At 44.1% G+C, this 17,600-nt stretch overlaps 2 protein-coding genes across 6 annotated transcripts in view; one reads left to right on the top strand and one right to left on the bottom strand.

Moving 5' to 3' along the window:
- The window catches only part of arfip1 (ADP-ribosylation factor interacting protein 1 (arfaptin 1)), a 453,640-nt gene extending 439,721 nt beyond the window's left edge, over positions 1 to 13,919 (bottom strand). The window contains exon 1 of the mRNA XM_069926464.1: positions 13,439 to 13,919. Within this exon, the coding sequence (XP_069782565.1) occupies positions 13,439 to 13,478 (40 nt within the window). The 5' untranslated portion in view covers positions 13,479 to 13,919. The remainder of the gene's footprint in view (positions 1 to 13,438) is intronic.
- Positions 13,920 to 14,033: 114 nt separating this feature from the next.
- Positions 14,034 to 17,600, top strand: part of fbxw7 (F-box and WD repeat domain containing 7) — a 343,484-nt gene continuing 339,917 nt past the window's right edge. For all 5 annotated transcript variants that reach the window (XM_069926460.1, XM_069926459.1, XM_069926457.1 and 2 more), the window contains exon 1: positions 14,034 to 14,614. The gene's annotated coding sequence lies outside the window, so the exon portion shown is untranslated. The remainder of the gene's footprint in view (positions 14,615 to 17,600) is intronic.

Genomic DNA, 17,600 nt, shown 5'->3' with positions numbered 1-17,600 from the left:
TTGTACTTTAAATGGACGGGAGGGAGGAGGTAGGGAGGGTGGGATGGGAGGGTGGTGGGGAGAAAATGGCACTGTATATGTTTGAAAAGGAAAAAGTGTGTATCATGGTTAATGTGGTTTATGGTGTGGAAAAATAAAAAAAATTAAAAAAAATCACAGCTGCATGGGCCCATCTGGATGGATAAATTCCCATGGGTCCTTCTGGGCATCCTCACAGTACTTAAAGAGGGCCTCCCCACCTCATCGGCAGAGATGGTCTATGGGGCACCGCTCTCCATCCCAGCTGACATGCATTTCAGCTCCACGGAACCACCACTGAATGCCCTGGACATCCAACAGCAGCTGAGGAACCACACCACCTACCCACATCCACATCTTACCACCACCCACAGGATGCCAACCAGCCACGACCTTCAAGAACTCAAAGCTGCGGACTTTGTCTTTGTAAGACGGGGAAAACCAGGTACCACCTTGCAGTGCCCTTCAAAGGGTCTTTCAAGGTCCTGAGAAGGGAGGGGGTTGTACATATCCTAGACATTGGAGGCAGGTATGAAATGTTTATAGTTGACTGCCTCAAGAAAGCCCACTTGGACTGTTCAGAGCCTTTCCCTGCCCCTACACTATGGCACCAAGGGTGCACACTCAAAGACAATGTCCCAAACCTCACCCAATGAGATTGATTCTGGTGGGGGTGGGGGGGAATGGTGTAGCAGGCCAGGTCAACCCCGCACACGATGGGCTGGATTGCCGTAGCGAACAGCCAGCACGGCAGGACATGGGCTTTTCTCCCCACCGCGCAGAAGTTCCAGGCTGCAGGAGCACATTGCCAGGGAAACAGCCAGGCCTCACAGCAATATTATGACATCATTCCTGTGAGCCTGTCACCTCCCCTAAAAAGGAATGCACGTTGTTTGAATAAACAGCATTTACTGGTTTACTTGCTTGGTGTGGACAGCATTCATTTCAGCACCTCTACCTTTAGCAGTGCTACAAAATCACAATAAAAAATACTTTACTGTATATTGCTTGTGGCCATAGCTGGGAAAAAGGTATCCTACAAAACTGTAAATCTGAATTTCCCCCTTCACAGAGGGAATGGTTAAATGAGTTAACATCCAATAGTACCCCTGAAAAGATCTTGTATAGTGTGAGGAGGAAACCAGCAACATATGAAAATATATCAGACTCTTTTTGGCCTTATTACCATCATTACACCTCCTTGGCTACTGAATTAGTACAAATCCCTATCCTCCCATACTCCTACTATCTGCTTAATGTAGTAATATATACCGTATTAATATACATTAGGACCTCATACCTTACTTGATCAAATTTTATTTTTGCTATTTTTCAAATTGTGAACGTGGGAGAAATTTCCATCATACCAGGGTTGTGGGTGGGGGGTGGAAGGGAGCACTTTGTTTGTTTACTTTTTTTTGCTTGTGTTTTGTTATGTGTATATATTTATAAAAATATGGCTATTTTGCTTCAATAAAAATAACAAAAAAAGTAACTTGATTTAATATTACCTCAGTCCCCTTTGTTCCAAAGGAATACATTTCAGCCTAGCTTGATCTCTCTTCAACAGAAACTAATGTCATTCTTGTAAATATTTCTGCATCCTCTGTTGTATTGCCACATCTTCATTTATTATGGCGACAAATGATCTGCAATGAGTTCATTGTCATACATATTATTTAATGTACAAACGCAACAAAATTCTTACTTGCAGCAAAGCAGGTACTTTAGGTTAATTCAGTGTAAAACCCTCATTAAAATATCTTTGAAAATGCCGACGAACCATCCTTTCTGCTTTTTCATTCAATGCCTCAATGAAAAAAGCCAAGTAACCTTTTCAACCTGTAGTCTCTCTTCATTAGGATCTGTGGACAATCTCTCTGTTGCTAAACACTTCTTTGTATTCACTTTATTTATTATGTATTCCTACCATTTGTTGTGTATTTTCTTATTTTATTTGCCTTTCCTCAATGTTTTAGCTTGTGGTTCTGAGAAGAATTCTATTCCAGTTTGTGCCCACTTAAATCAGTCTATTGGTAGCCTCCATACCCTTGAAACCTTCTCTTTACCATCAGGTGTGTTATCAACATTAGCAAACCCCTTATTTATGACCCCAAATTAACATCCAAATCATTTATATTTAAAATGAAAATCAAGGTGTCTAATACTGAGACCTGTTGAAATTCACTGTTGGAATTTTTATCTCTGGACTACATATTCTTTTCCAGTCACTAAAACTTTTGTCGAAAATTACCCTACACTTTTTCCCACTGACACAATATTAAATCCAAATTTGCTGCTTTTCCTTGGTTCAACCTCCTCTTTCTTCCTTTTTGACTAACCACATTATCCCTACAATCTTCCAGTCCTTGGGTTGCCATTCCCAATCTATTTTTGCTAAATCAGATCTCATTCTAATGAAATTGACCTTTTCCTAATTTAGATAAATTTAATTATGATCTGCATACACCTCTCCAGTTATCAAAATTTCTGTCTGTATATATTATTTTCTTTCTCCTGCTGTCAACGTTTAATCCAACTTGTTCCTTTGTTTGATTGACAGGTTTTACTTCCTTGAGTCCTCTACAATTTGGGATTTAGCAAAACCCTGTTAAAGATCAATGTACATCAAATGAATTAAGCTCATTGACAGTCCTTGATAGAAATTAAATGAAGCGAGTCAGCAAGATGTTCCTCAACTAATCCATGTCAGTTGTCCTTGATTAAACCGTTTCCAACAATTTGCCCCATATAAGGTTGACTGATCCAAACTACCCCTCCCTTCTTTTTTTGAAAAAAAGCACTATCGTTTTTCCCACACCGCTTCAGGTGAGTTAGATCTCAGCCTAGTGAAAATGGTTATTTTTTTAGAACTTTTACTCCGGCCTATCTTCTCCTCATCAGTCAGTTAAATTTTACTGAATTATGATTGCTGCTTTCACCATGTAATCTACTGTATTTTGTAGATTACAGTAAATGTTATTATCCCACTGTAATCTATTTTATTCAAATCTAGGCTCCATATTTTCTCAGGATAAGGAATAAGCCATTCAGGACTATTAGAAGGAAATTAAAGGATCTGGGGACAAGGTGGAAAAGCGAACAACGTAGAAATGTTGCCATAACTTTTATTAATAAGATTGGTTTCCAGAGTCATTGTTCTTGCTTCTCACTTTATGTCAGTGTAGAGGGCAGTTAAATTAATTATTACATGATAGGCAGTTCAAAGCAGAAGTACAATAAAAATATTTAGTCAAAACACAGAGATACCGGAGGAACTCAGTCGGTTTCACAGCATTCAAAGCAGGTAAAGATATATTACCATCATTTAGGGCCTAAGCCCTTCTTCAAGGCTTGAGCAAAAAAAGGAACAGGTGTCTGTGTTAAATCAGTCCATTGGTATCCTCCATACCCTAGAACACACATGTCAAACTCTGGCCCGCGGGCCAAATTTGGCCCGCGATATAATTATATTTGGCCCGCAAGATCATTTCAAAATGTATTAGAGGTGGCCCGCCCTGCAGCGAGAGCCGATGCTGTTTTTTGGTAATGTCACTCCCACCATCCTCCCCCTTCATTGCACATCCTTCCCCACCCCCTAACTATCCCCTCCCCCCTAAAACCACCCCCCTTAAAAGATGGCCAGAATATTCTCAAAAAGGAATCCAGAATGGTAAAGCTCCACAAACCTTCTGCTGGGAATCCTAACAACACCTGGGCATCAGATCCACGGGACGCGGAGGGAGCAAGAGTGTTGCAGGTTGACCGTGCAAACTTTGAGAACGGGGAAAACAAAATTGTAACACGAGAAGTCTGTCGATGTCATCAGCCGGAAAGTCAGTTGGAAGGCTCCCCGCACAACCAGTCACCTCTCCCACCTGTCGAGCGGTGCGGCGGATTGGCGAGCGCCTGTGATTTCCTGTCGGCGTGACGGACATGGCAGGCTGCGCACGGCCCCCACTGTTCCGCAAAGGCTGATCGCAGTGCGCTGGGCCTGAGTGGGTGGGTAAGCAGGGATGGGCAGAGGGTGTAGGTGAGGAGTAATGGGCAGGGGAAGTTATGGTGGTGCGAGGGGCAGTTAGAGGGAGGGATGAGTAGAAGGAGGGGTGGATAGGGAAGAGGTAAAAGGGGAGGGGCAGGGCGAGTAGGGGAGGGGTGATTAGAGGGTGAGAGACGGGTAGAGGGAGGAACAGGTTGAGGGGAGAGGCAGTAGAGGGGCGTGTATAGGATGGGGTGGGTAGAGGCAGAGCGAGTGGAGGGGTGAGTAGAGGTTTGGTAAAGGACTGGTCAGGTAGAGGGATGGTGGGTCAAGGGTGAATAGAGGCCTAGAGCCTGAGGAGTGAGCAGGAAATGCTGAGTCCTGATGCAGGCCAAAATGGACACAGCCTGTGAATGCTGACTACATCTCCACAGGGACCAAATATGTTTCCCTCAGGTCAAGCAAAGGGTGAACTTGAGCTACCTACTCCTGACCTGTAACATTATCCTCCTAAAGTTATATCCTAAAGTTTAACATTACATATGTTGAAAGAAGAGAAAATATGCAGATGTTGTTGAAAATTTTCAATAAATATTTAGTTCGGCCCTCGACTTAGTCCAAGTTTTTAATTTTGGCCCTCCGTGAATTTGAGTTTGACACCCCTGCCCTAGAACTCTTCTCCAGACCAAGGAGAAATGGGGAAGAATGGGAAGGGGTGCAGTGCAGAACAGACAGAATGTGTTAATTGGATATAATAAAAGACCAGAGAGAGGAAAGGTGAAAATTGATTTTGGCTTTCTGAAAGGAGATAGTAGGAAAAGGAAAGAGAGAGACAGAGTTAGAGGAAAGAAGACATAGGGAAAGATGAGTGGGGTGGGTTTCTAATGGAAACTGGAGAAATCATATTTGTGCCATCTGGTTCGAGGGTCCCCAGACTGAATATGAGGTGTTGCTCCTCTAATTTGTGGGTGTTCTCAATCTGGCAGTGCATGAGACTATGGACAGATATGTCAATAAGGGAAAGGGGCAGGAAATTGAAATCCATGCTATTATGGCTGAGAGTGCCAAGGTGCTCAACAAAGCAATCTCCCAGTCTGCATCCAGTCTCTCTGATGTAGAGGTACCCACAACGGGTTCACAGGATGCAGATGACCCCTGCAGGTTTTGTGATTGAGTTTCTTGTTGAAGAATTTCATGGTGGAGATGTAGCAGCTGTTCCTGAACCTGGTGGTGTGAGTCGTGTGGCACTTATGCCTCTGCCTTGATGGCAGCCATGAGTACAGAGTGTGTGCTGGGTGGTGTGGATCCTTGAAGATTGCTGCTGCTCTCTGACAGTACTTGTTAGTGGGGAGGGTTTTGTCTGTGATGTCCAGGGCTGTGTCCACTAACTTTTGGAGGGCTTTACGCTCAGGGGTATTGGTGTCCTCATACCAACTGAAATGCAGCCAGTCAGCACACTTTCCACCACACATCTGTAAATATTTACCAGGGTCTCCGATGTCATACCAAACCTCCACAAACTCCTGAAGAAGTAGAGGCACTAGTGTTTTTTCTTCATACCTTTAGTGTGTTCGGCATAGGAAAGATCCTCAAAGATAGTGACTCCCAAGAACTTAACTCCTTCTTTGATAACACAATGATCAATGGATCAAATACCTCTAGTTTTCCATTCCTAAACTCAACAATCAGCTCCTTGTTTTTGGTGACATTGAGTGTGAGGCAGTTGTTGCTGCATCATTCAGCAAGTTTCCACTCTCCCTCCTGTATGCTGACCCATCGGCCCTTTTCATACAACCCACTACTGAAATATCATCGGCGAATTTGTACATGGTGTTGTTGTTGAACTGGGCCATGCAGTCATAGGTGTATAGAGAGTAGAGTAGGGGGCTGAGAACCATAACTGTGGTGCTCTTTTACTGATGGAGAATGTGGAGATGTTCTTACCAATCCTCATTGATTGTGGTCTGGAAGTGAGGAAATCCAGGATCCAATTACAGAGTGGGGTATTGAGTCCCAAGTCTTGGAGTTGCTGATTAGTTTTGAGGGGATGATTGTCATGAATGCTGAACTTTAGTCAATAAAGAGCATCCTGATATATGCGTCTTTGCTGTCCAGATGTTCCAGAGCTTTGTAAAGATCCAGTGAGATGGCATCAACAGTAGACCAGTTGCTATGGATGGGGAATTGGAATAGATCTATGTTGCCACTCAGACAGGAGCTGACATGCTTCAACACCAGCCTTTCAAAACACTTCATCACTGTTGATGTGAGTGCCACTGGTTAATAGTTATTTAGGCAGGTTTCCACTCTTTTGGGCACCAGCACGATTGACACCTGTTTGAAACAGGTAGGTACTGCACCGTCAGAGTGAGATGTTGAAGATATTCATGAACTGCTACAGAGTCCTGTAAGGAGGTACTAGAGCAGGTGATCTAAAGCTAGGTCATAGTTTTAAGAGCAATTTAAAGAAGGAAATAAACAAAAGTTATGGGAAAGAATTTCATACTTTGGAATTTTCAACTTCACGAATGCCCACAATGGTTGAATAATTCGTTTCAGAGAAGCTTATGAGGCTAGAAATGGAGGAGTGCAGATATTTCAGGTGGGAGGCCGGAAAAGATATTTGAAAACAAGTAATGGAACTTTAAGTAATATTTCAATTTCAAGGTAAGGTTAGAATACACAGGTTGATAGCTAAATTGACTTTGATTCGGACATGGGCACTGACATTTCAATGACTTCAAGGTTACCAAATGTATAACAATTCAGTTTCTGGAATTGTCAAATTCAGAGTTTAAAAAAATAGCTTGGATGAGAATTTTAGCAATAGCTGAGCTGAGGCAAAGGTGGAATATTAGTGAGAAAAAAATAGGCAATCTTCATTGGAGCATAGTTTTATTTAATTTCAGCATTCTACCAGAGGGGCTGGGGTCAGTGGTTAGGGGATGCTCTGAACTTGTTTGAAACATCATTGACAGGTGTCATCTATCTTCTTTGTGATCCCCAACATTCTATAAATCAAGAAAATGACCATTCCCTATACTTTCTTAGCATTCAACATGTTCTCCCTTGTGCCTTGACAATTTCTACATGCACCATCGAAAGCATTCTTGTTGGATTCATCCAGCATGGTATGGGAACTGCTCCACTCAAGATCAGAAGAAGCTATATAAAATAGCAAATGCTGTTCAGAACATTACGCAAACATCCCTCCACTCCACGAACTCCATCTACATCTCCTGGTGCTGAGAAAAACCAGTCCATCAGGGAAAAGTCACAAGAGTGTGAAATTGTGCACCAGCAAGCTAAAAGAAAATTTCTTCACTGCAGGGATCAAGCTCCTGAATGAGCCCACATGCGCTATCATGCTAACTTGCTTTGGTGCTAATTGATCTTCTGTTTCGTTATAACTCTATAATTTGTAAATTGTATTCATTAGACAACTGTATGAATGTTAGAGAAAACTTTAGACTCCTGTGACAGATTATGTTATATTTTATATTATGCATAGATATGTTTTTGGGAGATAAATTGTGGCAGGTTTTTTTTCGTGTAGGTCACAAACAAAAACTTCACAATACAGATCTCATTTAAAATTCCAGAGCTTGGCTTAAGACAAACAGTCCAGACTCCGAGTGCCTTTGCAAAAACTTTGAAGAATGCCTATAGAGACTTCACAAGTTGGTGTTAATTGGACATGCTGTGGAGTAATGGATTATTGTTTTGGAAAGCAACAGATGAACAGACTCAGAAGATTGGGTCCAGTGCCGCGGTCTGTCTGAGTGCAGTTTGCTGTTTTAGGAGGGTCATGTGGTTTTCTCTGAGAGAGAGAGAGAGAGAGAGAATTCAGTTCTACAGTTCAGCAGCAGCAGCTGGGACTGGAACATGACAAGCTGGCAAGCTTGTGGAAAAACCAAATTTTGAAGACGGGTTGTGAGTTCTGACTTCAGCCTGGTCAAAGCCCTTGTGGTCCATACAAGAGGAGATGGCTGGCTGTATAATGTTTCACTTGGAATAAAGGAAACAAAAAAGGAACTCTGTAGTGACCTGAAAGAAAGAGTTTATCATCTGGAAAACCCTAATGAGGCAAGTTTCTTCAGCAAGACACTGAAATGGCTGATCAGAAGGAATCAGTTTGTGTCCAATGGGCAAAAAGTCTCTCTTTCTGAAAACCAACAAGAACCTTCCAGAGCAGTAACCCCCATTTACCTTTCAAGCACCAAAGTCTGGTGAAATTCATAAATGTTCAATTCTGTGCACAGTTATAAGAATTTCCTGATACCAGAGCACTTGGAGGAGTGAGAAGTGAGATTGGACTGTGAATCAAATAACTTTTCTGATCTTGAATACACACTCATTACATACACATGCATTTAGAAATTGAAGAGGGTTATGTTAATACAAATATGATTGATATTAATAGATGGCATAATGAGATGAAATATTGTTTAATAATGGAAAAAAATTACATGTTTCGCGTGATAACTATAGTTTTTTATTAATAAGTGGTTGTTATACTCAGAATATTTACATTTCAAGTTATGTTGATTAGATCTCAATATGTGTGTTTAATTTTTCCTTAATATTTTTTCTTTTTTCTTTCTTTATGGCTCTCCTTCGGAGAGTTGGCTGAAGTGGGGGGGGGGGGTTTCTTTTTTTTTTATAAATATAAAAAAAAATAAATATATGTTTATGGTTAATTGTTGTATACGTTATGTACTATTTGTTTTTTGAACAGATAAATAAAGTTTAAAAAATAGTTAATAGAAATAAGTTAAAGTTTGATCCTGTTTTCATGTTTAAAGATAATTAAAAACAACTTTTGTTGAAGTAACCATTTGTCTTGGTTAATTTCTATTGCTGCTGGGTTTTGGGGTCCTTTGGATCTGTAACACTGCTTACAGAAGAACTATTCACTATACTATGTATAATGTGATAAATGAATTTACTAGCTTGTGAACTTTTACATTACCAATATGTTTCTCCTGGTTCAACTTGTGCTCTTAATTTCATTTTCACCATTTTTGACCCAGTCACCACATCCGCCAGTGTTTTAGCAAAGCCATTGTTGAAAAGAAACAGTTATCCATTATCTCCTCAAAAAATTATTTTCTCACCCAAATTATTTTACAAAATATTTTAGTTTCACCAAATTCAGACCCAAAGTGATTATCCCCTCCAAGAAACAGCACAAGACAGCATCATTTTCCACATTACTTCTGTGCAATATTCTATCAAGAATACAATTATTCACACTTGCATTGGCCTGCTTTAAGTATTCCCTTTTCTTGGCACACTCACCTTTGGATAAATAAGCAAAAGCAGATGTTTGAAAAACATCAAATTAAGGTAGCAAATGCTGCCAGAGAGAGGTAACATTTCTGATGAATATTCCTTCCCAGCCTCCACACAATCTCTTATTAAATCCACCAAGGATCCATTTTCACCCTCCTCTTCATCTATGCTTTGGGGCATATTCATCATTATTCATGAAGATAAGATCAGGGAATTAGTCACTCTTTTTTAAAAAATAATAGACCTGCAGCACGGTAACAGGCTATTCCGTTCAAGAGCCCGTTACCTACAATTTGTTTTAAAGGGTGGGTGGGATCCAGAACACCGAGAAATCCATGGAGACGACAGGGAGAACGAATAGAGCGCACTGGATTTGAACCCATGTCATTGGCGCTGTAATATCGTTGTAACTCCTTGTGTTCACATTTATTGAGGTATTCCAACCACCTGTATTTTTATTCCTCTTCTCCTGATTCTGTATTATCAAGTTGCTTGATAATGTTTTTCTCAATTAAATAGCGGGAATACCAAGCCATTCTGCTGAAGCTTCTGCCACAAAAAAACTCAATCTGTTGTTAATTTCATCGTCCCCTTTGGCTCACTCTGAAACATTGTTTTGAACTTTTGCCACTGTAACCTGAGCATCCAACTGCATTAATTGCAAAGTTGTAGTGCTGGACACAGCCAAGAAAGACTCAGCCACCACACTGAAAGCCATTAATGACTTTTTATTCAAATTCAGCATGCACTCTTTTAAGGGCAGCATGAGCTCAGTCACCTTGTGCATTGTGACATCACAACTGCTGCCCCAGGCACACATTGGGCAGGAGACTTAAGGGATAAAACTCTGACAGTGGCATCTTCCCATGGCTGCCCCGCCACGTGGCTTTAAACGTGGGGCTGGTTCGCCATGAGAGAGTGCGCCGCCACACAACTCCCCCCCCCACAGAACCAGCTATGCGTCCCGCTGCTTGGGTGGGCGGCCCCGGTGTTTGGGCATGGCTGTCTGCACCAGCCGTGATATGTCTAAGTACACCGCCTTCAAACGGTCCACGCTGAAAAGTTCATCTTTACCCCTCTATGTTCAAAGTGAAAGTCCTGCCGGACTGCTGTATGGACTTTCATATAGGCGTTGTAAAGGTGCCGTATGTGGGCCACGTCGAACAAATACAAATTCCGCTGAGTCCAGTTCTTTTGGACGACGTGTCGAACGGACGCCATGATGCGAGGGAGGCGGGGGGGAGGGGGGGGGCTAGCGAGGATAGTTTCTTACGGAGATCTGCCAAAAGGATCGCATGCTCGGATGTGATGTTGGGCTCCGGGCCAAAGAATTCACTGGGCAGCGAGAGCGGCACACCATAGACCAGTTCCGCAGAAGACTTTTATAGGTCCTCCTTGGGTGCTGTTCTGATGCCGAGGAGGACCCAGGGCAGTTTGTCTGCCCAGCCTGGGTCAGTGAGGCGAGCCATGAAGGTGTATTTCATATGACGATGAAATGTCTCCACCAAACCATTTGCTTGCAGGTGGTAGGCTGTGGTGTGGTGGAGTTTAACCCCTAGGAGGTTCGCCAACTGAGCCCAGAGCGCCAAGGTGAATTGGGTGCCCCATCAATGGTGATGTGTGCTGGGGTTCCTGGCGCATGTCTCTGCGGAAGCCTCTTGATGGGAACGGCGTTCATCTCGTGGTCCGATTGACTATTGTGAGAAGGTAGCGTGCTTCTCTGGACATCGGCAGGGGGCCTACGACGTCAAAGTGGATGTGCTGAAATCTCCGCACCGCCAGTTTGAATTGCTGGATTGGGGCCTGCGTATGCTGGTGGGCCTTGGAGGCCTGGCACCTGGTGCAGTTCCTCGCCATCTTGGCCACCTCTTTTTTGAGCCCGTGCCACACAAATCGCTCTTCCACCATTTGCACCGAAGTCTTAACCGAGGGGTGGGCTAGGTCGTGGACTAAGCTGAAAACCCTCGACCTCCACTGTGGTGGGTCTACCAGGCATGGCAAGCCAGTGGAGATGTCGCAGAGCAGCGTGTCCAGGCTGTTGGGCAACTGAATGTCCTGGAGCTTGAGGCCAGAGATGGCGGTCCAGAGAGCCTGCGTCTCTGTGTCAGGCTTCTGGGCCTGTGCCAACTGTGTGTAGTCAAGGCCGGGGGCGAGAGCGTTGATCACCGGATGAGAGAGCGCATCCGCCACAACATTGTCTTCGTCTCCCCTGTGCCAGATGTCAGTGGTGAACTCCGACACGGATCTTTGGCATCCCCTCTCCAGATTGGGGACCATGTGGAGAGGGGATGCCCAGGCACTGTCCGAGCGACGGACAATCTCCAACTCCTGTAGCCGGGAAAACTCCTCCCTTATCAGCTGCAACTTCTTGGGTAGAAGTCGTCTGGGCTTGGTGTGCAGCAGGGGGCCCTGCGTGGAGATATGGTGGTATACCCCGTGCTGGGGTAAGGTGGCGCTGAATTGTGGTTGAAGGATGGTGAGGAACTCATGGAGTATGTTCGAATACTCATTCCTGGAAGTGGCCATCTCGGGCCTGCAGGTGTTCGTGGCGTCCAGGCGAACTAATGGAAGGTGTGAGCATTGACCAGCCTCTTGCCCTTCAAGTTGATCAACAGTCCGTGTGCCCTCAGGAAGTCGGCCCCTAACAACACAGTACCCACTGAGGCTAACACGAACTTCCAGTGGAATTTCTCTTTCCCGATCTGGGTCTGCGCCCTGTAGGTACCAAAGGTCTTGATGCTGCCCGCAGGGTTGGACCATGAGATCGGGTGCATGTCTCGAGGGCGGTGGAGGACAGGACGCTCAGCTCTGCTCCTGAGTCCACCAGGAAACGTCGGCTGGTGGACTTGTGGGTAACGTGAAGGAGGCTGTCCACGTAGCCAGCCGTCGCAGCCATCAACGGTAGCTGGCCGGGTCGTTTCCCCTGGTAGTCACGCAGTTGTTGGCACTTACAAGCTTGCCCTCCCCAGTGCTGATGCTAAAAGCACCAGGTGGAATGGTGCTCCTCCGGCTTGTGCTTGGGGGAGTGTTGCGGCCGGCTGGCTCTTGGTTGCGCAATCTGACTGAGGACAGCTTCATTCTCCCTCGGTGCACCAGAGGGTGTCCACTCGGGCTGCGGCTCGGCGTGGATCTGTAAAGTCCTCATCCCCCAGGAGTAGTCGGATCTGCTCGAGGAAGATCTGACGGAATAGGAAACAAGGTTTGTGATCCTCCGCCAGCATCTCGTCCATTAGGGCCGATGGTATGCGATCCCCAAGCCCGCTGAGGTGCAGGAGCCTGGAGGCATGCTGCTGAGGGGAGAGCCCAAAAGGGCCAAGAAGCAGGTTCTTGAAGGCAGGATATTTACCCTCGGCCGGTGGGTTGAGTATTAGATCATCCACCCTGGCTGCCGTTTCTTCGTCCAGCACGCTCACATGGTAGAACATCGTGGCGTCTGCTGAAATGTTCCTCAGTTGAAACTGCACCTCCACCTGCCCAAACCACATACGTGGGCGATGGGTCCAGAAGGGGGACAGTTTGATGGCAACGGCGTTGATCTCTGCCGGATCCATGTTCTTGAGACCAGAGAGGCGTCTGGGCACAGCCAAGAAAGACTCAGCCACCACACTGAAAGTCGTTAAAGACTATTTTTATTCAAATTCAACACGTGCCCTTTTAAGGGCAGCATGAGCTCAATCACCTCATGCATTGTGATGTCATAATCGTGGCCCCAGGCGTGCGCTGGGCAGGAGACTTGAGGCAGGGAGAAAGCCCTGACAGCACCATCTTCCCATGGCTGCCCCACCACATGGCGTTACACGTAGGGCTGGTTCGCCATGAGAGTGTGTGCCGCCACAAAGTGTCCCTAATCATATCTCCATAAATATTCCAAGCCACTGATCCAAATACATTCATGCCTTTGTGACGTTCAGTCCAACATATTTCGTAGCTTCCTTCTCATCGACAGACTTTGTTCATCTAACGCTCAACTCTACATATGCAATTTTAAACTAAATTCCACTCATTTATCGCTGCTACATTGATTTAAGTTCTCACTTAAACCTCGTATATCTGCATTAAAACTTTTAACTATGATTGGAAAAATGTCTTCCAATATATTTTCCAGTTTTGCAGCATTTGTTCATTATAATTTTTTCATTTATTTACCTTGATCATTGACATTAATCCACGCGTATTTCAGACCCATCTCGTTTCATGTTATTTTTTTGTTTTACAACTTCACTTTTTCGTGTCGTCAGCATCAACAATCCCTCATCTCTCCTGTTAGTTGAATTTATTTTCCCCATTCTCCAGCCTCTCACAAAGTCTTTCAGTAAGCAACTTAGATTGAAATCCATCAACCGTTTCCAGGTTTCTCATCTGCCCGAGTTTCTTTTTAACATATTTTTTTTTGCCGGATTCAAATAATCGCTTTGTTGGAGACGGTTGGCCGCTCGTGAATTTTAATGTCAGTTTTCGCTTTGATCAAATTAGTTCAAATTGATACATACTCTAATCCTGCACCAAATGTTCCAGTGGATTTCTCAGGAGCAGCAGGATGAGCCACCCTTTCGATCAATGTTGAGTTCAGAAGCAACGCACTCATGGCTTCCCCTGCCCAGAGTTTGGGCATTGCCATGGTTTCTCCTCCCCCTGACGCAGCTGGTCAGGGGGCTGACGTCATTTCTCCGCGCCGTGCGCGCGCGCACGCCGGGGCTCCCACTGCCTCCGTCCGTCCGCCCCTCCCCCATCCACCCACCCACCCTCCCTCCGTGTCCGCTTCACTCGACTCATCATCACCAACTTCAGTGGAAGCGCCTGGAAGACCTGGCTCGTGCGCAGGAGGCGCGGCACGAGGCTGAGGGCGTCTCCGCGCAGGGAGCCGCCCCCTCCACACGGCGAGAGGGGCGTCAAGGGGGCGATGCGTGAGGGAGAGAAGGGGGAGGAAGAAGGAGAGGTGTGGGGAAAGTTTGCCGGCAAGCCCGGGCTCCGCTGCTGGCTGCGAGCAGCTGCTGCAGGATTTGCGCTACAAAGAAGAGGCTGAAGTGGGATCGGCCCCCTCACGGTGGGGCAAGGGGCGGGGTGGGCACTGGGGTCGCCCCTGATGTTGGAGGAGCGGGCGGAGTCCGTGGCACTTGGCACAACTGACGGGCAGCAGTCGGGGCCGCCTGCTTGCTGTCCTCTGACCGAAGTACTGAAACTGAGCGGGGCCCGTGGTCCACCCCACCCCACCCCCGGCTGGTGGGGGGGCGGGGGGTGGCGAGGAGCTGGAGGCGGCGACGAACCGTTGTGAACTGGATTTCATCTGGAGTCAGAAAGCGTCTTCATTCTCGCAACTACTGGGTAAGTTTCCTCATTCAGGCACATTGTGCTGTTGTTTGGGCCATCGAGGTAAAGAAGGCACCCCTGGGTGTATTGGAGTGGAAATGAGTGAGATCAGGGGATGATGAAGACCGTCATTCGGTCCTTCATCTCATTCATTCATGAGATAGGCGGTTTAGCGATGCCATGAGAAGTTAATCTACAGTCACGAATGCTTGTCAAGTTTAGATTATGAGATCAAGTGATGGCATTTGAAGACAAAAATTCATAGACACTTATTACCGTTGGAAGAGCTTGGAGTTCCGATAACAACCGTTTTAAATCGTTTCTGCCGTGTGTATAATATTCTTTTGTGTTTTTCGTGTGAGTAAATGTACTGAGATAAAGTGAGAGAGGAAGTTTCCAGTATTGTGCCTAATCGTTCTCCGTTCCCTGCAGTTTTAAATTCTCTAGTCAAAATTAATTTCAAAAAATTAGTTTTGAATTCGGTTAACTAAACGTGGCAAACATTCTTCTAATGCAGTCACATGGTGCTCATTTTGTTGTTTTGTGTAATGTCATTTTGTACGTACATTGATGGTGGTTGTGTACCTTTTGAATTCAGTACTTGGTCCTGAAGCCTGTCAAGATGATCTTATTAAAATATTGTTTTTAATAAGTATTTGTATCATACAAAACTAAATACTTCATTGAATAAAAAGATAAAATACTGTTGACATACAAGAGTTTAACCTATTGTCAATATAGTCATACATTGCAGTTACTATAATCACACATTGACAAACCTCTTTATTAAGACGTCAACACTTATTTCCATTCTCTCTCTCAGTAGCTTTGGGAGGGGCATTGTACAGCAACCTTTGACCAAAGTTGCATCTTGTTTGAATGTGTCCTGTGGCACATATCATTGAATAAGTGAGTGTTGGTTGGCAGCTCTTAACTGCAAACAATTCCTAATGCTGGTACACCTGACGACAGGATCTGGAACAGTGTGTGAAGCACAGAGTCCTTTGTTATTGAGCTTTTGGAAATGAACTGGGATTGTAATAGATGCATAGATGGAAAAAACAAAATCCATGTTTAATTGCAGAATGCACTATTGGAAAATGATTAAGGTTAGTATTAAGAGATCTTTCAAATTTAAGATGAGAGAGAAATAAATGAATGGAGATGTCACAACTCCAAAAAGCTGTTAAAGTCCTGATTCAACTACAATCAGTGTTAGTTGTTCTTGAGATATGCTCAGTTGAAGAACCAAGATGTCGTGCCCTTCATTCCACATCATCTGAGACCAGAGATCAAAGAAGTGCTTGCATTTCTTCTTACAAGTGCAGAAAGAAAGTTCAAGAAATCTGTGGTTGAAGGAGGAGGTTTTGGTGAATCTGAACTAAATTGAGGATCATCAAATCCTTTTACGCTGAGGTGCATGACACATAGCCCTCAAACTGTATGATGCTTTGGCACTTATTATCCTTTGTCAAGGAAGCACAAGAAGACAGTGGGTAAGGCCATTGCTAAAAGACTCCAAGTTGCTCTGTCAGAATCAGATCTGTGCTGTTCCTCGCAGGATGTTCACTGACAGGCTTGCACTGATCAACAACCTGGTCATCTACATTCAAGATGGTGTGGGAGAATGCCTTCCTTATCATCTTGGAGAATGAAAAACCATAGCCACAATATTCCACACCTGCATGCTGGATATGCTCATTAATAGATTTCGGACTTGAAATCTGCAATTGAAACTAATTATTCTATGGAGATGTTCACAGTACAGTCCGAATCGACAGACAGAAGTACAAAACTTTCTGATTAAATGCAAAGTTAGGTAAGGTTGCCCCTTTTCACACAACTACTACCATTCGTCTTATTTGCTGCATTGAGTGCTGGTCCCATCTGTCAGGAATGGTATAGATGTTGTGATGTCAAACATCATTGAAATTACTGTCTTGTGTTCTGACCAGCAAATGATTCATCCACCTTTCAACATTAAGTTTGATGACCTGCAGATGCTTGGGATCTGGTTCTTTGGGGCTCAGGCTTGTATAATGCAAAGAATCAGTAGCCAATACCAAATAGAAGCTAAATTGGTGGCAGGTTCCTGGTAATGTGTGGGATATCCATGTTTGATGTACTCTGGTTTGATTGATGCAACCTCTGATATCTTTCATTGTGTCAGAACCATGATCAAATAAGTCCAAAAGAATGCCACACATGAAGCATAGTGAAATCCAGAATACAGTGTAAAATTTTGGTTAAATATTTAAGGAATGATCTATCATAACTGTGGGTAATTGGGCTGAAACCCTTGATCCAGCCTGCCTCAACCAAAACTAACACTAGTGTTTTGGCACCTGAAGCTTGCTCTGCCATTCAAGAACTTCATAGTTGATCCAATTATCAATTTGTCTGGTTTCTAGCTATATTTCTCTTATCCATTCCAAATGAGAATGGGCTTTGTGTATATTCAGGGGTTCAATCCTTTGGTGCTTTGAGAGCTATAGGAAGCTGAAGATGGAGTTTAGAATAGATTAAAGAGACAGTGGAAGCTGGAAGCAGTTGGTGCCTGAATGGTGGTGCTCTGCAAATTGGTAGACTAATCAGCAATTAGGTTCCTGATGTAGAAGAGGTCAGTGGGACAAGTGCAAATAAAGAATAAACATTGTTGAAAGTTCAAATTTATTGTTAGAGTACGTGCATGAGATATTTTCTGCAGGCCAAGGTGAATTTTGACTTGTAAGTAACTGTAAACTGTACTCAAGAAAAAGATGTGTATACAAAATTAAATGATTGCTTTTCCAAACACCTTTGACATTTTACAAAAGTGACTGAATTTCCAGTCTTCTGTCACTTTAATTTTCTTTCTCACTCAGATCTTTGTTCTCTACATTGTTTCTACAATACCTATCGTGAGTAAAGGAGCAGCATCTCATTTACAACTATTACAACTTAGTACACTTACACCTGTGTAGCTCGGTATGACAATAACACTATTTACAAATTTTCCGAC

The sequence above is a fragment of the Narcine bancroftii genome, chromosome 3 (assembly GCF_036971445.1).
Source record: "Narcine bancroftii isolate sNarBan1 chromosome 3, sNarBan1.hap1, whole genome shotgun sequence".
Lineage (NCBI taxonomy): Eukaryota > Metazoa > Chordata > Chondrichthyes > Torpediniformes > Narcinidae > Narcine > Narcine bancroftii.
The sequence above is the reverse complement of the archived record's forward strand: the minus strand, read 5'-3'. Positions and strand labels throughout refer to the sequence as shown.